We start from the raw sequence: 22,128 nt of genomic DNA on the forward strand, positions 1-22,128 counted from the left end.
CCTGTATCCCTCCCTGCTGCACCCCTCCTTGCTGCACTCCTCCCTGCACCCTCCCCACTGCACCCCTCCCCGCTGCACCCCTCCCTGCTCCTCTCCCAGCTATGGCAGCAGTGTCCGCTCCACTCTCCATTTAGCTACTTACCATCCAGATTCTGCTCCTCGGAAAGCAGATGCTGCCTTAATTATGGTGGCACGAGGGGACAGGGACAGTTTTCCAAGGACGAGTTTCTCCAAATATCCTAGCTGGCTAGGCTGTGTGGGAGATGGGAGACCAAGCCCTGTGTGGTGTGGGGCCCGAGAGGCCATGCTGGGATCTCTCTGTGGTGGCGTTCCTCCTTCCTTGCATCCCTTCCCTCTCTGCTGCACATGCACACCCCACTGGGAGGGACTCATATGGCAGTCACAGCTCCTAGGAGTTTGTAAGGTGATCGGTTCCCCGCCCCAGACCTGATGCAGTTGTCACCTCTGGAGCATCTTTTCACAGTCTTACCTCTGCCCCAAAGAGCTGGTCCCCAAAACAGACCGGCCACTGTGTCCCAGGCACAGTGTCACATGGCTGGAACCCTCCTGCCCTGCTGGATTTTGCAGGCTAGGCTTGGGTAGAAGGTGGCTCTGCTGGCCTCTCCTCCCAGTGCATGGGGGCCCAGGCTGCCTGACAGTGTTCCTTATTATCACCCGTCTTGCCTGCCTGCCTCACTCAGGGCCGTCAAGGCAGGTGCTGCATGGACTTCTCGCTTCAGAGACAGGAAGCTGAGACTTACTGAGGCAGAGTTACCTGTTTCAGGTCATAATCAAGCCAAGGGCCAGAAGACGCAGGCCCAGGTCAGACAGACCCTCCTTAAGAAACCAGTGAAGCTGGGATGCGGGGAGGTGCTCCCTCAGCAGGGTAAGAATCAGACTTCAGCTCTCCAGCATCCACGTGAAGAGCTGGGTACAGCCTGGAGATCTGGTGTAGTGGTTAAGAGCACTTCTTGCTTTTGCAGAGGACCCAGCATTCCCATGGTGGCAAACAACCGTTTGTATCCCTAGTTCCCGGGAACTCTGATGCCCTCTGGTTTTCTCAACACCAGGCACATTCATTGTACACATATACACATGCAAGCAAAACACTCATATGCATAAAGCAAGAATAAATATATCTTTAAAAAATATGCTACGTGCAGTGTATGTCTGGGGTGGGGTAGTATGGAGGCAGGGACCCCTTGGGGCTTGCTGGCCACCCAGTTGGCTAGTGCCAGGTTCAGTGAGGGACCCTGTCTCAAATTATCAGGTAGCCAGCAATTGAAGAACTTGGCTGACACTGGCCTCTGGCCTCCACACACTCCCTATAGGCAAGTGTGTGCGTGTGCACATGCGTGTGTGTGTGTGTGTGGGGGATTATGTAGCCCAGGCTGGCTTCAAACTCGCTATGTAGACAAGGATGGCCTTGATTTAATCCTCCTGCCTCCAGCTCTTCAGTGCTGGGATGACAGGCAGGTGCCACCACACCTGACTTGAGACTGTTTTGACACTCTCAGTCCTGTGGGTTCAATGCAGTCCACCAAACAGCAAGCCTAGAGACAAGGTCTCAAAGTGACACTTGAAGTCCCAGTTTGCAGTGAGCCCTTGTAACTGTGGCTGCCCCACAGGCCACCTCTACCCTCCGCCCCTCTGCCCAGCCTGACCTGAGCTTGCAGTGCTGAGATCTCTCATTCCATCCCAGCACCAAGACTGGAAGTTCTGGTCCCAAAAGTCTCTGAGTCCACTAACCATCCCAGGTCACTGGAGAGATGAGCAGGGCTCTGGGGACAGCCCTCCGCCTGTCCCTGCCTCCTTTGTGGATTCTAGGCTCCAGGGCTGACCATCAAAGTTGTTAGACAATGGACTGCATTCAACATTCACCAAGAACCCGGAGTCCCCGAAGATTCAGGACCAACTCCTGTCGTGAAACATCTGTCACTACATCAGTTACACTCCACAGTCTCAAGGCACAACTGCGAGAGCTGCCATCAGACCCTGGGAACAAGAGGGACAGGACTCTGTATTAGCTTGGGTAGGCTGAGTTGGGGCCTTCTATAAGAGGAGACAGCCAGCTTGGAGAAAGGGGAAGAGAGAGCTGAGAAGGGAAAACAGCCACCTGCGCTAGCCCCAGTTTCCTTGTCTAGAAGGTGGATATCACAGTCATTGCTTCCTGGGCTTGGTTGGACCATTTGGCAAACTCGTACCTGAAGAGCTCAGGGCCAAGCTTTGGATTTAGCCCTCAGCGGCTGCAACCTTCCCTGGGGTCCAAGCTAAGCAGACATTTGTAGGAAATCCCTTTGAGTCTGGAGGACAAAGGTGGGGACGTTGCAAGCTAGGAACACTGGTAGCTGTGCTCCAATGCCCAGAACACCCCCTGAAAGAATGCTGTGCGGGCTAGAGACACTGAGGCACAGTGGGGTCTGCCTCCTGGTCCTCTAGGTTGTGGCCATGTGCTCTGGCAGCAGCATTGTCCCAGCAGAATAGAGGAGGGGAGGCCTGGCCTGATGGCACTGGAGGGAGGGGAGAGGAGTTGGGGCTCATGTGTCCTGTGTGGTCAGGAGGGACTGTAGGACAGGCCGCTCACCAACCATGGAGTCCCCTCTTTAGCCAGGCAGTGGTGCACAAAAGCAGAAGATGTCAATCCCTGCCCTTCAAGGGGACAGTTTGCAGGGTAGAGTAGAGGACTGGAAGACAGCCAGTGGCCACAGAACCCCAGTCTTCTCCCTCACCATTCTAGTCAGGGCAGGTCCCCTCCTCCACTTAAGGAGGACGAATAGCAGGGTTATATAATGTTTGGATATAATCGCTTTCCCGGGCGCTGACATGGGGGTGGTGCAGCCTGGATCTCCTCCCAGAAAAGAGACTGGGAGGTGGGGAAGCTGAATGGTAGGGGCTCTGCTCCTGCTTCTAACAGCCTGGGCTACCCTGGGCTAGTACCTCTCCCTCCCTGGGCTCCAGAGCCTCACACACACCATTGGCTTGCTCTCCTTGTGCATGGAGCTCAGAGACTCTGATCACAGAGCTTGCTAATCTTGTCCATGGATTCTCTAGGTCCACTAGAGGATCCTGGTCCATGGGGCTCAGACCTGGACACCTGAGCTCCTGATCTCAGCCCTACCCAGTGGCTCAGCCACCTTTCTAAGCAGGCAGTCACAGGATGTCTGTTAGACACCATGTCCAGGCTGTAAGCTCAGGCCAGCCGGGATGTGCTCAGTCGGCATGGCTGAACGAGTTGGAGAGCTACCACGATGGCTGTCCATCATGGGGGTTTTGGCTAAGGGTGGGTCAGGACTCTTACCCTAACTGGGCTAGACAGGCTGATGCCAGGTGACAGTCAGAGTGAGTAAGGCACAGAGTTTACAGAACCCAGAGAATACTGAACATCAGGGGGTGGCAGAAAGTACACGATGGGGCCTTCTGTGCAGGCTGGTACTCCTGGCTTCCAGCATCTCTTCATGGTGGGGGGTGTTTCTCTAGCCTCCTATTGATGGGGTGGGGTTCAGTGACAGCCTCTGTAGGGGTAACTGGATTCTCAATAGAGACTGGCACTCTGCCGCCAGCCCCTACAGCTGGTGACAATGCCAATGACTCCTGCTGGTGCAGTGTGGGGAGGCTCTCCCACTCAAGAGCTGGCTCCTTTAGGCCTCCTGCAGGGCTCTCTGGGCTGGGCTCAGGAGATACCATCAGGATTAACTTTTCCCTTTGCTTCATCTTTAATTATTTCAAGACAGGGCCTCACTGTATAGTCTTTACTGACCTGACTGGCTAGCCTCAGACTCTCAGAGATCTGCTTGCCTCTGCCTCCTGGGTTTAAAGGCATGCACCACTATAGGTGATATTTTTTTATTGCTTTTAAATAATTGCCATCGGCCTTCAAGTAGCAGATAAGCTGCAAGAGTGGAAGAGTTGGGGGGAGTGTCAGACGGTAGGCAGGGGTATCTCCTATGGATCCTGGAATTCTGGCTTTGGGTCTGGCAGTCAGGAGCCAACCTAAACCTCTGCGCGCATCCTGGCCCAGGGAGGGAAACTGGAGATAGTGTCAAGAGAGGAGGCTCAGACCCAGTGTCCGGTCCCTCAAAGCCTGACTCTGCTTCATTCTGGTGTGTGTCCTGTTCACAGGGGTCCACAGGCCCCCTGGAGTTGCTGGGGCAAGTAGGCATTTGGGACTTTCCAGAACAGAATCCAGGGACCTCCGTGGATCTAGAGAAATCCTGTGCTTGGTTGATGTGGGAAAAAACAACCAGCGGGCCAAGAACGGCCAACATAGGGCAAGGCATGCAGAGAGCTGGGCCTGTGAGTGGCTGTGGACATCTGTAAAATGGAATCATTGCCCTACCTTGCATGGCATTGTGACTGGCTCTGTGGGTGGAGGAGTCACAGTGTCACCGGAGGCTTCTAGCTTCCGACTCCCAGAATCCTCTACTTTGAGGACGGTAGACAAATGGAACCTTCTGGTGTGTAGTGAGGGGACCATAGGAAAGTCAGTGACCCAGGTTTCTGAGTATTGGCCTCCTCAGTTCACCTTCCCTTCCCGAATGGCCTTGTAAGTAACTTCTCTTGCAGCCTCAGTTTCCCTTGTCTTGGAAATGGGCTTTCTCAGTACCTTGCCCATAAGACTAGTTCAATAAAGGTGACAAAGTCCCTGGTCTACATGCTGCCGCTGGTTGAAGCTAGTTGCTCTGGCTGTCCACTGTGGGAGGAATGATCCTTAGAATAGAGCATGCCCCACCTGGGGGACAGGGGAGGCCTCAACTACACACAGGCACCGACTACACACAGGCACCGACTACACACAGGCACACGTAAACTTCAATGTGCTGCTGGCCACACTAGGGACTCTTTTACATGGCTTTGTAGCATTGCTCAATATTGGTGAGCTTTAGATATCAGCCCCCCCAGGGTGTCACCCAAGCTAGATGGGAATGGTGACCATCGAGGTTCATGCATGAGCGTTCTGAGAAGTGAAGGCATTTGCTTAGGTTTGCACAGCTGGTAAGTTAGACTGGGGCTTGGCCTCTTGGTGGCCTGGGCATTGGGAGGGTCTCGTGCCGGGTACTGGAGCAAGGGTGGACGTGTCCAAGTAGAGTAAGTACAAAGGTCCTTCTGAGCCCCGTGTGTGTGGTTCCGGTGGGTGTTTGCTCTGCTCCCTTAGAGCAGGGGTGGGTTAGGGGTGGTGCAGGTGCTAGCCACCAGTCTGTGTCAGGGCACTGTGCAGCCAGGAGTGAGGAGTTCTGACAGGGAGGCCAGGAATTCTCTGTGCCATGTTCAGGCAAATCCCTGCGCTGCCTCTGAGTTCTTGTACTCATGTGAGGTTCAGAAAGCTGGAGTGATTTGCCCAGGGTCACACAGCCAGCGAGCAGCAGAGCCCATGAGCACAGAGCCTGTGACATCTGAGCTGTGTTCACCACACCATGGGACACTGTTACCAATGTCATGGGGCCTGTGTCTTGGAGGGGTTCATGCTTTCCTGGGTCTCACTGGCAGAGGCTCTGAGCTGAGGTGACATTCTCTGCCACCTGCTCTGCCATCTGCAGGTACAAGGGCTTCATTAAGGACTGCCCCAGCGGGCAGCTGGACGCCGCTGGCTTCCAGAAGATCTACAAGCAGTTCTTTCCATTTGGAGACCCCACCAAGTTCGCCACATTTGTTTTCAACGTCTTCGATGAGAACAAGGTGAGCTGCAAGTGGTTGTGTCTGCCCCGGTCTGAGCTAACTCCAGCGGCTGCATCCCAGTTCTCCACTCAGGACCGGGCGCCTGCATGCACGTGGGCATGACGCCGGCACACACCAGCACAGATCAAGACCAACACGTGCATACGTGTGGCACACCCACCCACACACATGCTCCTCTGTGTGACGGACGCACTCAGCACTCCATGGTCATGTGCATAAATACACAGGCTTGCACATGCAAATACACAGAGAGCTGCATACATGTATAAGGGTGTAGCTCGCGCACACACACACACACACACACACACACACACACACGTACATTTTCGTGAGTTTTCTCATGGATACAAGCAAAATACAGAATGCTCTAGGAAAAGTAAGATTAGCAGTTGTAACTGGTGTTCACAGTGTAACAAACACTAGGTATGGGGTTGGGACTAACAGCCAGCCAGCCATCTGTGGGGTTGACATTTCTTTTTGTCGTTTGAAAAGGGTTCTTATTTAGCCCAGTGTCTTAGTTAGGTTTCTATTGCTGTGTAATCGTCCTGAGGAGAAGCAGCTTGGGAGGAAGGTTTGATACAGTGTCACCGTATGGCACGGCAGGAATCTGAAGGCAGGAGCCGAAGCAGAGGCCGTGGAGGAGTGTAGCTTATCGTCTGCTCTTCCTGGCTTGCTCAGCTGGCTTTCTTACACCACTCTGGACCACCTGCCAGGGGTGGTCCCCCCACACCAATCACTAATTAAGAAAATGCCCCATAGGCCACTCTGGTGGGAGCATTTCTTAGTTGAATGAGGTTCCTTCTTCGAAGATGACCCTGCCTTGTGTCAAGTAGACAAAAACAAACAAACAGAAAACTAGCCAGGCCACCCAGGTTGGCTTTGGATTCTCTGTGTACCTGATGCCGGCCTTGGGCCTGTCTGTACTGCCTCTGCCTTCCAAGTGCTGGAATTACAGTCACGGCCACCACTTCCTGTGGTGTGGGTGCCCCCATTTCACAGATGAGGAAACTGAGGCTTAGAGTTTTGTGCCTGGCTTTCACTGAGTACCACTGAGCATGAGTTTCAGTACTTACTAGTACAACAGGTCTCAGCGGCTCAGTCTCTGCTGCCTAGTATCCCTCTTCCAGTTGTGCCTCCTCTCCTCCCTTCCTCTTGCCCCTCATTCCTTCCCTCCTGTCCTTTGTCCACTAGCCACCAATGTCCCATGTCTGCTACTGCCCATCAACTGTGCTGACCAAAGCTGTCCCCTTTGTTTCCCTCAGGATGGCAGGATCGAATTCTCCGAGTTCATCCAGGCACTATCGGTGACCTCAAGAGGGACCCTGGATGAGAAGCTGCGGTGTAAGTCCCCCATCCGCCACCAGGCCCCAGCCCCTGCCAGGAGGAGGCGATAGACACCTGCAGCCGTGACCACAGATGGTGTCCTGCTCTGGGAGGTCAGGGCATTCCCAGAGGCCTCGGCAGTGGGCCCTGGGCAGGTGGGCCCAGTGTGGCCAAGGAAGCAGGCCAGGCCATCTGTGCAGGGCCACAGCAAGAGGACATCCTGCCCTTCTGGGACAGATAAAGGTCCCAGAGGGAGGAATTTGTATTTTGTGAGGCAGAGTCCACAGCCGCATCTGTGCGACAGGCTGCAGGGTCCAGGGTGTGGGTGGGAACAGGAGTAACATTCAGGCAGATACAGTACTGAGACAACAGATCCTGTGGGTGGGGGGGGGGTCACAGGGTCCAGATCCCTGCTGGACCCAGATCTTCAGCCATATTGATGTCTCTCGTTTACTTACTCAATCAACAAACATCAGGTGAAGGTGCCGCCTGTGGTACCGGGTGGGAATTGAGGGTCTACCCAGGGCTAAGATGGATGGGTCCTTGATGTGATAGTGGCTGTCAATCTGTCACAGTGACAGGGTTCCTAAATTCCCCTATGCTGTGGGCGAGGCAGGGAGGAGGAGGTGCTGGCTGAGCCGTGCGCAGGTTAGAGGAGGGACTGACTGAGAGCTGGTGGGGCTCCTGACTGAGAGCTGATGGGGCTCCGGACCAGGACTGTATATGAAAGGCTGGGAGGGAGGATCCACTTAGTCAAGGACATGCATGTCCTGGGGGTCCTTGGCTGACACATGGGAGTGGCAGGGAATTTTCTAGAAGAAGGGCATATGGGCAGAATGCCCTGCTGGGTGGGTGCTCTCCCCGTCCACAGTAGCGTCTGTGTTAGACACAGGGAGGGCTTTCCTCACGCGCACGTGCGTTGCTTTAGTTCCTCCTTTTGTCCGCTGTGAGGAGCGACCTGAAGATGAGAGGCAAGGGAGGCAGGAAGATGAGTGTCTGGGATCGAGGAGCTCTCTACTGCCATGGTGGACTCATGACCCAGGTGGAGGACCTGGCTGTCTCCTCCAATGGCTCCCAACCTCTGGGGACTACATGCCCTCACACAGACCACTCCAACCATGACCTCAGTCCCTCTAGACCAATACGTGTATATCTAGAAAAATTATTGTTATTTTTGCTGTGCTGGAGACCATGCTAGGCAAGTCCTCTGCCGTTGAACTGAAGCCTCAAACCTTGTTTTTTGTTTTTGTTTTTTGTTTTTGTTTTTGTTTTTCAAGTTTTCCCTGTATAGCTCAGGCTAGTCTAGAATGTTCTATGTGGCCCAGGATGTTCTTGAACCCACCGTTTTCCTGTCTCCACCTTCTGAATGCACAGATTAGAGATGTGAACCTTTACATAAGAGTCCTGAATTTGTGGGGGGAAAATCCAGGCAGTGGTGGCAAGTGCCTTTAATCCCAGCACTTGGGAGGCAGAGGCAGGCGGTTTTCTGAGTTTGAGGCCAGCCTGGTCTACAGAGTGAGTTCCAGGACAGCCAGAGCTATACAGAGAAACCCTGTCTCAAAAAACCAAAAAGAAAAAAAAATTCCTGAATTTGTGTATTTCATCTTTTGTTTTTGTTTTTTCCAGACAGGATTTTTCTATGTAGCCCTGGCTGTCCTGGAACTCACTCTGTAGACCAAGTTGGCCTTAAACTCAGAGATCTGCCTGCCTCTGCCTCCCACGTGTTGGGATTAAAGGCGTGCATCACCATGCCAAAGCTTGTTTATCTTTGACTCTGGTTACACTGGTATAGGTTGTACCCTCCTATCAGTATGCATTAGCATGATGTTTGGCAGGAAGGCTGATCTCAGGTTTTGTATTGAGTCACAGGGAGGGGGAGGGAAGGAACCGCTGTTGCCCTGGGCCAGGGTGACCGCCACCTGGCTGCTTGACCACAGGGGCCTTCAAGCTTTATGACTTGGATAACGATGGCTACATCACCAGAAACGAGATGCTCGACATAGTGGACGCCATTTACCAGATGGTGGTGAGTCCCAGGAGGGTGTAGGGAGGTTGTGCAAGGGTGGAGTCCCAGGAAGAGAGGGGTGGCAAGAAGGCCACCGATGACCTGCGGGGCCCAAGGGAAACCCAGAGTCACTCCCCTGTCTCAGGACAGTCCAGGCCAAGTAGCCATGGGCATCCCCACTGCTGGTCAGGCTGGGACTAGGTGGGTAGTAGAGCCAGGTGCCTGAGATGTTCCTTTGAAAAGTTGTAGGACCGGAGAATGGGAGAGAGAGGTGACTCTCACTGCCACCAGCCCAGGGTACTGAGGCAAGGGTTTAGTTATGAATTCAAAGGTCAAAGTGCTGGGCAAGGGCTTAGCTTAGCCACGAGCCCAAGAGCTGCACTGGCCCAGCCTTGTGTTTGCAACCTTGGCAGGGGAACACCGTGGAGCTCCCAGAAGAAGAGAACACACCAGAGAAGAGGGTGGACCGGATCTTTGCCATGATGGACAAGGTGAGGTGGCGCACAGGGACCCTGGACTGGTCCAGGCTTTGTCACTAATGCTCAGGCCAGTCAACTTGGCTGGCAGCCAGTAAGCCTTTCAGGGTTTCTGGTGAGTTTCCCAGGATGCTTCCAGGAAGTTCCTTGTAATTAGCCAGGGCCAATGGCTTCCATTTTTTTCCCCTAGACTGTTTTGACATTCTACAGAACCCTAACTTCTCACAATAATGGCCTTAAGTGTGTAAAAATGATCCTTACAGTGGCCAGGAAGTAGTTTATTATTTTGGGCAGGGTAGGGTGGGGTGGGAGTGGTGGTGGATTCTGAGGCATGGTTTAAAGGGAATCTGTGTTACAGTATTGGGGTGTGGCTCAGTGGTGGAGGTCTACTATGTGCAAGGCCCTGGGTTTCATCCCAGCACTGTACAAACACGGTGGGCATGCACACCTGCCTCAGTTGACACTTTGATCCAGGCAGCAGCTGTGTGACAAGATCCTTGGTGCCACTGGTTCTGAAGTCATCTAAGGTTCTGGGAACTGTCTGACACCCTCAGCTGTGTTCACAGACCTGCTGCGTTTTAGGCACAGACCCTGGGTTGAGAAACCTCTTGCTCTTGTGTGTATGTGTCTCTGTCATATGTACAGGTGTTCTCCTGTGTGTGTGTGTGTGTGTGTGTGTGTGTGTGTGTGTGTGTGTGTGTCTGTCTGTCTGTCTGTCTGTCTGTGTAGGCCAGGAGGTATCTTCTATTGCTCCTCTCTAACACAGAATCTCTCACTGAACCTGGAGCTTACTGATTCAGGTAGACTGGCTGGCCAGCGAGCCCCAGGGATCCTCTCTCTCGACCTTGGCCGGTGTTATAGGCACATGCCACCATGCCTGGCTTTTGTGTGGACTCAAGTCTTTATGTTTGCACAGTTAGCACTTTACATCCCAGGCCACCTCCACAGACCCCATTCTCTTTTCTGCAGAACTCTGTGGTTCCTTTGACTCTATGAAGGCCTTCCTCGGCTTTTTCGATGTTGCTGAGGGTCCTGTGCACATACAAAGCTCAAGCTCTACTTGAGCTTTACCCCCAACCAGAAACATTTTCTCTTTCCAAACTAAAATAACTTTGATTTATATGGAAATTTGAAGCCTTGGGGTGAAAGAACAGCCTCTCCAGTGTCCATGACAATACAAATCACCAGGCTTCCTACCAACGGCTGCATGGTACCAGGCTTGCCTGGAGAGAACTCTGAGCTCTTAATTAGGAAAGGAGATTAACACTTGGGAGGGGTGGCCCTGGGCTCCAGCTGTCCTCAGAAAACTTTCAGAGTGCAGAAAGCAGCAGCCGCCCTGTTGTAGCAGGTCCCAGACTGATTTTGCGAAGGCCGTGGACCTAATAGACAACCGTGCCCTGCAGTAGGGATACATCTTCTGGTTTAGGAAAGGCCATAGGCCTTGGATTTGCAGGAGCGAGATTGTGGAGTCCCTCAGTTGTGATCCTAGGCCAGTTCCCTCGTCAGAATAGATGCAGCTCCTTCCTCCTTTGTAGGATGACCCTGAAGACTTGAGGTCTGACGGGGAGCAGGGGACATCACACATACAGGCTTTTAGCCATCACAAGACTGGCCTTGCCAGGGTGGGTGATACCCGAGTTGCCTTCCCTGGGGCTGGAAGCGTATGAATGGTGCCTGAGGCCCAAGTCCTAATTAGGCTCCCTCTCGGAATTCCTGGGACTTGATGTGACTTGGCTTTTGAGAGACCCCAGGGAAACACATGGAGCACTAAGCCTAAGGACTGAGCACTGGATGTGACTTGTGTGTGTGTGTACACTCATGCACATGTATGAGTAGGCCAGGAGTCAGCCTTGGGTACTCTTTCCCAGAGTTCACCCACCAGGGTTTTCCACTGGGACTTGGGACTCACTGACTTGGCTAGGCTGGCCAGGCAGTGAGCCACAAGGTTCATCCTCCCTCCCCTCCCCTGAGGCTATAGCTCTCGGCCACTGCTCCTGGCGTTTTGACATCATTGCTGGGGATCAAACTCAGGTCCTCACACTTGTTTGGCAAACCTCTGCTCCTGGTATTGGAATTTTCTCAGCTGGGAATTGAGATAAGATCTGAACAAATGCTCTGCCACTCAGATACCCACCTTCCAAGCCCCACCCTCCACACCAGCTCTTTCTGTATGTTCCAGGGTCTGTAATTTGTCCACTTTGGCCTTGAACCCACCATATAGCCCAAGGCTTTGAAGTCACGATCCTCCTGCTCCAGCCTCCCGTGTAGCTGAGAGCATAGGCCTGCGGCACTGAGCCCAGCTTCCGAGCAGGAGATGAGCCTGTATAGTTACTTTAGCTGATGAAAAGCCGGGAATCACAGGTGTCTTCAAGTTGGCAGGTGTGGTATTCATTCCCCAGACCTGTCACTGTTTCTCTCCCTGGTCCCCAGATGGGGGACTGAGAGACATGTGTCAGGAGTGCCAGGTGTCTGGTGCTGTCTGCTTGACTCCTCTGAAGACCCAGTTAGACTCAGGAAGTTCTGCGTGTGCCACCGCTGCCCGGCTTCACTTACTTCTTCTGTTTGCAGAACGCTGATGGGAAGCTGACTCTTCAGGAGTTCCAGGAAGGCTCCAAGGCCGACCCCTCCATTGTGCAGGCACTGTCCCTCTACGACGGGCTGGTATAGTCCAGGCCCAGAACTGTGGTGAGTTGGAGGGAGTCCTGAGGCAGGGCGGGGGTGAAACCCACCCACTGGACAGGTAGCGCATTCTTTGTGTCCTCAGGGTTCCTGGGGGTCTTCAAGTCAGGCACTCTGTGGTGTTTTAATGTTTTTATAAGCCCAAATCCAGCCTCTGGTTAGCTTGAGAATATGTTTTTCTGGGTTGAAGAGCATGAAATCTCCTGGAGCTGGGTCTAGGGTCCATTGTGAGCCACTGGTGTGAGTACTGGGAGCTGAACCTGAGCCCTCTGGAAGATCAGCCAGCACTCTGTGCCACTGAGCCATCTCTCCAGCCCCTATATCAATATTCCTTTACACAGAAACACTTTCATATCAACAAGACATTAGAATTGATGCTTACAAAGAAAATTTCATTAAAAATAAATGTGATAAATTGAAAGTTTACTTCCTAAACTTGCCCATCTCACCTAGATAGTCACAGTGGTCAGAATCATTATTTATTTAAGTTTTTGGTTTTTTAAGACAGGGTTTCTCTGCATAGTCCTGGCTGTCCTGGAACTCATGTAGGCCAGGCTGGCCCTGAACTCAAGAGATCTGCCTGCCTCTGCCTCCCGAGTTGGGAGATAAAAGGTGTGCGCCACCACTGCCTGGCTCACTTTTTAAAATGTTACACTTGCTTGTTCACTGTGTGTCTGCCCATGCGTGAGCATGGAAGCCAGAGGACAGCCAGTGTGCCCTGTCGCCATGCCTTCCCTGAGCCAGGACAAGCTCCACACTGCTGGAACTTGAGTCTGACTCTGATTTGCTGATCTTGATAACCAGATTTTAACAGCTACACTTGCTTCTTTCTCTTCATCACTTTCCAAAATGAGTTGGTTTTGTGGGCGTGCCCTCGTGTTTCTGTGTGGCCGTAGGCTGGTACCGGGTATCTTCCTCCGAGATCCACATTCCTCACTGGGCCTGAGGCCCATCAGTGAGGCCAGGCTGGCTGGTCAGCAAGTCCCAGGATATGCTTGTCTCTGGGTTCTCAGTGCCCACATGCTGCTAAGCTCTGCTCTCTCACACCGGTGCTGGGGATCAAACCCGATGGATCCTCATGCTTGCTTGGCAGGAACTTTGCCAAGCGAGCCATCTCTCAAGCCCTGAATTAACTGTTTTCCAGACATCCTGCAAAGGTAACTGATAACTTTTTTAAAAACCCATCATTATGAAATAGATTTAAAGGTATTGATGGGCTCTCCATTCACAGCTTCCTAGCAGCAGATGCAACGCTGTGTCCATCATCTTTCAGGAGTTACATTTCAGCCAGAGCTTCCTGGTGGGTGTGTAGTCTTACACCTGCAATCCCAGCATTCAAGAGGCTGACAGATGAGGATTAGCCTCATTCCAATTTAAGGCTAGCCTGGACTACGTGAAGTTTCAGATCAGCCTGGGCTACATGGGCATTTCAGGCCTGCCTGGGCTATTTGGGAGCTTTAGGCCAGCCTGGGCAACAGTATAAGAGAGTTTTGGTCCAGCCTGGGCAACAGTATAAGATCATATTTCAAAGCAGCAACAAGCTTGTCAGTAAAAGCTGGGTAGTGTTTGAGGTGTAGCAAGAGTAACTGCTCATAAGAAAGGTTTGCAGACAACAGAGGCTGACAGGAAGGGGAGCCAAGACTGCAACAGCCCTGCCCCATCCACTCCTCCCCTTTACTCCAGACCACCGTGTCCTGCCTGTTCCCCCACTGTCTTAATCAGGGTTACTATTCCTGTGACAAAGTGCTATGGCCAGCCTGGGGAGGAAAGGGTTTCTTTGGCTTACACTTCCACTGTTCACCGAAGAAAGTCAGGACAGGAACTCAAACAGGGCAGGAACCTGCAGGAGGAGCAGATGCAGACGCCATGGAGGGGTGCTGCCTACTGGCTTGTTCCCCATGGCTTGCTCAGCCTGCCTTCTTATAGACCCCAGGGCTACCAGCCCAGGGATTAGTTACAAAAGCGCTCCACAGGCTTGCCTCGCCTTGTCTTACTGAGGCGTTTTTCCTCGGTTGAAGCTGCTCCTTCCTCTTGGACCACTTTAGCTTGTGTCAAGTTGACATGAAACTAGTCAGTCAGTACAGCGTCTGTGGGGACTTCCTACTTCCTTCTAGGGACACCGTTAAATGCCTCCTTTCTCCAGTTCCCATGGCTAAGAGAAAGCGAGTTGCTGTCTGACCCTCATAGATCAGGAGGCCCGCTGTGCTGGAGCAGGATCTGTAGCTGTCCAATCAAGAGGCCTCTACGACACCCCATATTCAGTGTGTGCGCGTGTGTGTATGTGTGTGAGAGAGTATGTGTGAGAGAGTGTGTTTATGTGTGTGCATGTGCACCTGCATGCACATATGTGTGTGTAAGAGTGTGTGTGAGCATGCGAGGCTGCGAGACTGATTGGTTCCAGGGAAGGTTCTGTGGTTTTTATAAGGGAGTCTGGGAGGGGAACCCAGTACAGAAGGAATCATTTTAAATTATTCCTGCCTGGTGATGTAGGCCTGTTGTCTCCTTGTGTCCCTGCCATCCCATCATACCCATCACCCCCATCATCACTGTCATCCCTATCATCACTATCATCACCATCATCCCCATTATCCCCATCATCTCTGCCATCCACATCATCCCCATTATCACCGTCATCCCTGTCATCCCATCATCCCCATTGTCATTGTTATCCCTGTCATCCCATTATCCCCATCATCCCTGTCATCCCATCACCCCCATTGTCATTGTTATCCCTGTCATCCCATTATCCCCATCATCCCTGCCATCCCATCATCCCCATTGTCACCATCATCCCCATCATCCCTATTGTCACCGTCATCCTTGTCATCCCCATCATCCCTGTCATCCCCATCTTACCCCATCATCACCGTCATCATCTCAGTTGTTCAGAGGCTGATGCAGGAGTCTGGAGTTCAAGATCTGCCTGGACAATTGAATAACAGATTTGGTCTTAACATAAAAAATACAGAGGTGGTGATGTAGTGGTATGGGAGTACTTGCCGGGATGTGAGAGGCTCTGGTTTTAATCCTTAGAGCACGTGGGCGCACACACATGCTTACATACACACATACATGTACATGCACCTCCACATACACTCTCACACACACATATGTGCATGCACATGCACGTGCACACACACATGTGCACACGTGCACACACACACACTCTCTCACACACACACAACCCTTCACTGGTATTTAGTATATCCTCAGTGTTCTGCGCCTGCCACCTCCTCCTGGTTCTAAAGTCTCTGAAGTCAGGCTCCACCCAGCTTCTCCCTGTCAGCCATTTTGCTCTCTGTCACTGGACTTACCTATTTTGAAGGGTTCTTTTGAGACTGGATTCTTTTTAGCGCACTTCCCAGGTCTATCCTGTCATAGCATGGGTCATAATTTAATGCCAGAATGTTTGTTTGAGACAAGAATTTTATTGTACTTTTCCGTCAAGCCACATCCTCAGCCTTGTGTATGTATCTTTTTGCTGTTGACACAAAAAACACAGCTCTCAGTTTAAAGAGGAAAAGAAGTAGTCTATTCTAGAACCAAAAATGTGAGACAGCGCAGCCCAGGAACACGGGGTTAGGTTACCCTAGATTCTGATGAAGAACCAGTTTCATCAAGTTTCATAAAATATAAAATATTCGGAGCTGTAAATCAAAGCCATTTTAGAACACATTGGTGGGCATGTCACCGACACAGGCAGATCGGTCTCAGACACTATTTCCCACCATTTTACATCCCCCCTGTCAAGGCGCAAGGACTCCGATTTCCCCATGCTCTTGTTGACACTCATGGTTCTTTCAAATGTATAATGGCTGTCCTCATGGACGGAAGAGGTGCCACATCCACACCCTGCTTCTGATCCAGTCCTTAGTGACTTGTCCTGTCAGTGGTTTTAATGGCTGTAAATATTTATCCATGATATTGGACGCTCAGGTCGGTCCTTAACTGTTTTTGTTTGTTTGTTGGGTTTTTTTTTTTTTTTTTTTTTTTTTGGAGGGGGGTGTTTCCAGACAGGGTTTCTCTGTATAGGCCTAGCTGTCCTGGAACTCACTCTGTAGACCAGACTGGCCTCGAACTTACAGATCCGCCTGCCTCTGCCTCCCAAGTGCTGGGATTAAAGGCATCTGCCACCAGCACCTGGTCGGTCCTTAACTGTTAAGGAGTGTGCCATGGTGAGCATCGTATTTATTTCCCAGGGATAGAGATGAAGATTCTGTGGCAAATCAATGCCATGCACTTTTCAGGATTTCCAGCCCTGAATGGCGACTTGCCCTCTAGCGCCATCTAGTGCCATCTAGCGCCCTCTACTGCCCTTTAGTTTCTCACACTTTCTTTGCTTGTGACCCATCTTTTCACTGAGAAACTTTGACATAACTCTTGGTATGTAAATATATGAAATAAACATTTATCAAATATTTGCAGCTAATAAATCATAAAGAATTTTATTTTAAAAAGAAGGTTTTGTTATGCATATAATTTTTTTGTTTTTATATTTTTCTGTAATTAAACCGTGATACTTCTATAAGAACAAAAAATTTATAGATGCAGTAAACAAAAACAAAAAACACTATAACTCGCCAGGCAGTGGTGGCACACGTCTTTAATCCCAGCACTTGGGAGGCAGAGGCAGGCGGATTTCTGAGTTCGAGGCCAGCCTGGTCTACAGAGTGAGTTCCAGGACAGCCAGGGCTGCATAGAGAAACCCTGTCTGGAAAAAAAACAAAACCAAACCAACCAACCAACCAAACAAAAAACAACCAAAAACCCCACTATAATTCATAACACATGTGTCTCAAGCCTGAAGCTGTTTCAGGCAGTGTTGGCATGTGGTGTGACGTCATGGGGAAAGCATGGGTTATGTGCTCTGAATCAAGGCGGCGGTCAAGTTAGGAGATACCACACGGATGAGAGTCACAAAAGCACCTCAGACTCAGGTCATCATTGATTTTGAGTGGCACATTCAGAGATTTTCCACTGAGTGGAATATTATCGAGTGCCTAAGTTTCTTGTTACTATTGCATCCTCCTTTCCAAACCCAAATGAGCTTGCAGCCTGAAGTGGAGAAGTTGGGCCCTCAGGGACCCTCAGTCACCATGGCTATTAACATCTGTCTCCCTCTGTCTTGCAGATGAGTGGGAACCACTAGCCTCTTCCTGTGCCATGAGGCCACCGCAGCCTGACACCACCCCTGTGCCCACCCAGCCTTCCTCTTCTCCACGAAGCCGGCCGCCCTTGAGCCTCCAGGCCCTGGTTCTTTTCCCCCCTGCCCTGCATCCACCTGCCGCCTAAAGCCACTGGTTCCAATCGTCAACAACCTCCGCTTGTCCAAAACAACGACAAACCGAAACGGAAAGGCTCCAGCCCTCTGCAAAACTGAGCGCCCGGCTGTTGCCCTAGGCAGCCGCCCCGTTCTTCCTGCTGTCCGGCCTGTGTGCTTTCTTTTTTTATTTCAAACGGACATTGTAAAAGGAAACAAACTACCTTCTGTTCTTAAAGATACTGAGCATTGGGAGAGGGCCTCTGTGTCTCAGAGAACTCAGTCTCTGCCTGGTCCCCTGCAGTGGTGGCCAGGGGCAGTGTGGCCGCTGGCAGGCAAGGGTGTTAGTGGCAGTGGCTCACGTGATAACAGTATTGTGCATTCTGTGGAGAAACCAAGGGTTTTTTTTTTTATACTCATATATAATCAATACCTTTTATTTATTGGTTGTTAACTATTGCTGCTACCTTGTGTGTCTGAAACTCCCAGGACTCTGGGCCTCCGTTTACATGTGCACACCCTCACCCGCCTGCCCGCCTCACTTGGGAGGATGGTGGCCTGCAGCGGCCAAGAAGCCAAAAATATTTTTCTCTCTCTTTTTTTTTTTCTCAGATACTGTGCTCCATTTTTGGAGAGGGGAAGGTGGGCATTCCTAAATGGCTAATGTACTGTTCCCCCAGCTTCTGCCCTGGAGTCCCCACCCCTCTCTTCTGCTCTCCTTGGAATCCGTAACACTTTTTTCAAGAACAAACTTGAGGTAGTTTTTTTTTTTTTATCTTTTTTAATTTTGCAACTTTAGATTTGATGTTCACAGCAGAGAGAAAATGGAGAGCCTTGTTCTTGGCGAGGGTGTCGGGCACACAGTATAGAGAGGAGTGAGTAGGCTTCTCTGCAAACTGCTGGCCTCTGCCTCTTGGATGCTAAGGGGCTGGGGAGGTGTAGCATGTGAACTCCTCTGCTCTCCCGCCTTTGTCTGCTTTCTGCAGCAGGCTTCTTCCCTACTAGTCTGAGAAAGAAGGGGAAGGAAGATGGGACCAGGCCATGTTGCTCCTCAGGGCTGAGTCCAGAACCAGAGAGGTGGCTCCATACTTGTCACCAGGAGCAGCTGCCAACCATCGCTTCTCTGGGACTTTGTAGTCTTTTCCTTCTCGGGCAGCAGGGCTAGGAGGCCTGATAGTTGGGCTTGTTGATGTTGTGTGATTCTCAGCCTGGAGCTAGGGTTCCTGTGTTTGTGACACTGTTCTATGGCTGTGTTTTCTAGACCCTGGAGGGCACAGGATCGTATGAATGACAGTACAGCCCCCATATAGTCTCTGGCTCAGCCTCGGCTGCTGCAGTGTGTAGTCTGGCCCAGAGGCTGGCTGTGTCTGATGGTACCCCCTTTAGCCCCTCTTTAGGAGTCTCCAGACTCTTGAGCTCCTCTGGGTTCGTCCTCACCTGGGAAGCTTTCCCAGGGGAGCTTCCCAGCTGCAGGCCAGACCTGCTTCTAGTTTGTGTAACCTCTCTGTCCACCATTGAGAGGGGGAAGGTAGACTGGGTTTTTCTTCTGCTCTGATTCTCCTGTAATCTCCACTATGCTTTTGGGAGGCTGAAATCTTCCTTGCTAATGAACCATGGGTGAGCAGCTGTCAGCTGGAGGACTGATGTCCCCCATCAAGAGGTGGTTTTGTCCTGCCTGTCCATCCCTGTGGGTGGGAGTGCTTAGCCAGTCCGTGCACACACCCTTTTCCTGGGTAGACCCTTTGCTCATGCTGTGCCCATTGCCAGCCCACAACATCCCACAGGGCTCCAGTTACACAGGCAATTTTCCTTAAGGCCTCTTTGGTCATCTCCCAGCTTGGCCCCCGACAGGGTCTCTAGGACAGAGAGTAGATGTGGTGGCATAGGTTGAGAGGATGAGAGTGGACCTCTCTCTAGTCTCTGGAGATCAGTTGTCCTCTCTGTCAGTGGACATGTCTGGTGGCATCAAGACCCAATGGATTCCTAGCTGAGGACTGTCAAGGGTTAAGCCGAGGCTCCTCAGCTGAGGCGTTCACTGATGTCCGTGGGGCCAGGCTTCCTCTCAGCATCTCGGCTTTTTGGTTTGTTGCCTCCAGTGTGGCTTTTGGTCTTCATAGTTTATGTCCTTGGGCCCGAGCCTTGGACTCTGAGACAGCCATAGGCTGCCTTTTCCTGGCAGGGTGTCGGACACTGTTTTTGTTCAAGGACGCGTGCTGACTGATGTCTGTCTCTCTTTCACCAGCAGTTAGCTGAGGGACACAGCACGCCCAGAATCTGAGGCCAGGCCTCTTCTGTGCAGCCTGAGGGCCTCTCCAAGTTCATTTCCACAGAGGCCCCACCCTATCTGATGCTGCTTTCTTTAGGGGTGTGGTCCAGCCGGTGAGGCCAGGCCCCTGGTTCCTCGGCAGACCCTCCTTTCTAGGGCCAGGAATGCTGTGACCCCCCTCTTCCCAGCATCTGCTGCCCACTTTGTGTCGATGGTGACTTAGGAGCACATCACGACTCAGTATCTAGCCAGGTTTAAAATAACAAGGCAAATGGATGCAGCATGGACATCTCTTTCTTTAAATGGTCTACAGTCTGATAGTTGATTTCCTAGGAGGGTGTGTTTCATTTGCACTTTGGGGGACATTGTCTCTTCTAGGAGATAGTGGGGTGTGCAGTGCCTGGGGACCCCTGCCGTCTCTCCTGAGAAAGCCCCCACTGCTGGACAAACAGAAAGCCGCCAAGATTCTTCCCAGTGTGTTTCCGCTTTTACACGATCCAAGGATGCGTGGGGACGCCCCCTGGTGGTAATGTGCCGCAGTGGCACCTGGGGATGCAGTGGTCCAGCCAGTGGTGAGGCTAGAGGTGGGGAAGGCCGAGGAGGGAGCTGTGATTTCAGAGGTCCTGGGCCCCCAGCTCCACATATCTGGCAGCATGTCTCCCACTCATCCCTTTGCTAGGTCATCTGGGACTGGCAAGGTAGTTGGCATAAGGGCACAGTGGGAAGCTTTGCCCTCCCAACTTTAATTTTTTTTTAAAAAAAAAAATCTGCAGAATAATCCAATGGTTAATTTTTGAATGAATAAAAGGCTTTTGTTGAATAAACAGTTGGTCCCATCTTCTGTCTTGGCATTAGGTTCAGGTTTTGTCTGCTTCCTAGGATGGGGGCCCCAACTAACACCTTTACTGTCCTGGACCAAGTCTCCTCCGTTCCTTCAGGACTTTGGAGGAGTCACACACGTTGCTTGTTGGATCTGTTTCTCCATGCCTCAGAAGGAGGTCAGCCACCTTGTAGGGGTGACAGGCCAACGCTGTTTGAGTTGGTGCCCCTGTGGGTCCTGCAGCTCCCGACAGATTTTTTAGGTAACTTAAAAACCAGATCCAGAAAAGGTGATGTTCTAGCTGTGGTTGTTGCAACCTTGCCTGCTTGCGTTCCCAGCACCCTCGGAGTCTTTTTTTGGGGTGCTGTCCTGTCTATGTCTTGGGGGGACATAGGGAGGCCCTCGCCTGGTGGTGCAGGCCAAGGGTGATAGGCTTTGTCGCATGCCCAGGTCTCCTCCCTTCTCCCAGTGTATGTCGTCTATGTCTGGTCAATTAAACTCGCTTCCTGGACCTCCCCGCCTCCCTGTGTGGGCCTGGTGCTTTGTCTGTTTCTGTGTTTCTGTCTGCTTTAGATTTCTTTCTCCCAGGGCAGTCTTGCTCTGGCTTTGGGTGTGGTCTGCTCTGGGTACCCAAGAGAAAACCCATACAAGGCATCAACTCAATCGGCTGGGTTAAGAGTGCTGTGGTGATGGGGCTGGAGAGATGGCTCAGCGGTTAAGAGCACTGACTGCTCTTCCAGAGGTCCCGAGTTCAATTCCCAGCAACCACATGGTGGCTCACAACCACCTGTAATGGGATCCGATGCCCTCTTCTGGTGTGTCTGAAGACAGTGACACACATATATAAATAAGTAAATTAAAAAGGGTGCCCTGGTGACCAGGGAACAGCAGGTGAGTGGGCGACAGGATTAGTCTCCACCCACCTCCCCTCTAGATGCAACTTCCCCCCTTAGCCTCAAGCCAGTCGGGGATGCAAAAGTAAATTCTCAGCAGCTGGGGATGCAAAACTGAATTCCTGCTTTCTGGGCCAGAGGCAGCTGCACTCTTCTGACAGCCCAACAAGATACTCTATGGGATATCACCTGGCCGAAGCTTCTCAAAGTGTGGTCCCCCAGCCGTGTCAGCGTAACCTGGCATCTTACTAAGGAATGTGCTTTTCTTGGGTTTTGGCCCAGACCTTCGTTTCTCAGAGACCCTTGGTGGTAGCCGCAGGGGCTGCGGTGGGCTGTCTACAATCATACTCCCCCGTGTCTTGTGCTGGTGAGCAAACTGTGAGGCAGGATTTAGTAAGAATGTGTGTATAAGGGGCTGATGGTTTCTGCTCGAGGGAGTTGGTTCCCAAGGAGGGTCTCAGTCCTCAGGAACTGTCCCTAGGTGGAAGTTGGAAGCCACTTACATATCCATACAGTATTGCATCCATGAAAGTATCAAAAATCGATGGGGCTGAGAGATACATCAGTAGTGGAGTGCCTTCTCTGCAAGCATGAGGACCTGGGTTCGAATCCCCAGCACTATGTAATGGGCATAGCTGTGCAGAGTACAAGGGAAGCCTAGCATATGGGTATGCTTGCTGTGGAGGGTGCCTGCTGGCAGCTGTGGAGGGACAGCTTAGGGTCTCTGAGGGCT

The 22,128-nt window shown here is 51.8% G+C and overlaps 1 protein-coding gene across 1 annotated transcript in view; it reads left to right on the top strand.

The window, feature by feature from the left end:
* Positions 1 to 20,506, top strand: part of Ncs1 (neuronal calcium sensor 1) — a 52,470-nt gene extending 31,964 nt beyond the window's left edge. The window contains exons 3-8 of the mRNA XM_031369742.1: positions 5,535 to 5,673; positions 6,936 to 7,014; positions 8,934 to 9,022; positions 9,415 to 9,492; positions 12,046 to 12,162; positions 17,288 to 20,506. Coding sequence (XP_031225602.1) covers positions 5,535 to 5,673; positions 6,936 to 7,014; positions 8,934 to 9,022; positions 9,415 to 9,492; positions 12,046 to 12,144 — 484 coding nt within the window. The 3' untranslated portion in view covers positions 12,145 to 12,162; positions 17,288 to 20,506. The remainder of the gene's footprint in view (positions 1 to 5,534; positions 5,674 to 6,935; positions 7,015 to 8,933; positions 9,023 to 9,414; positions 9,493 to 12,045; positions 12,163 to 17,287) is intronic.
* Positions 20,507 to 22,128: the final 1,622 nt, after the last annotated feature.

This window comes from Mastomys coucha, unplaced genomic scaffold, assembly GCF_008632895.1.
Source record: "Mastomys coucha isolate ucsf_1 unplaced genomic scaffold, UCSF_Mcou_1 pScaffold15, whole genome shotgun sequence".
Taxonomy (NCBI): domain Eukaryota; kingdom Metazoa; phylum Chordata; class Mammalia; order Rodentia; family Muridae; genus Mastomys; species Mastomys coucha.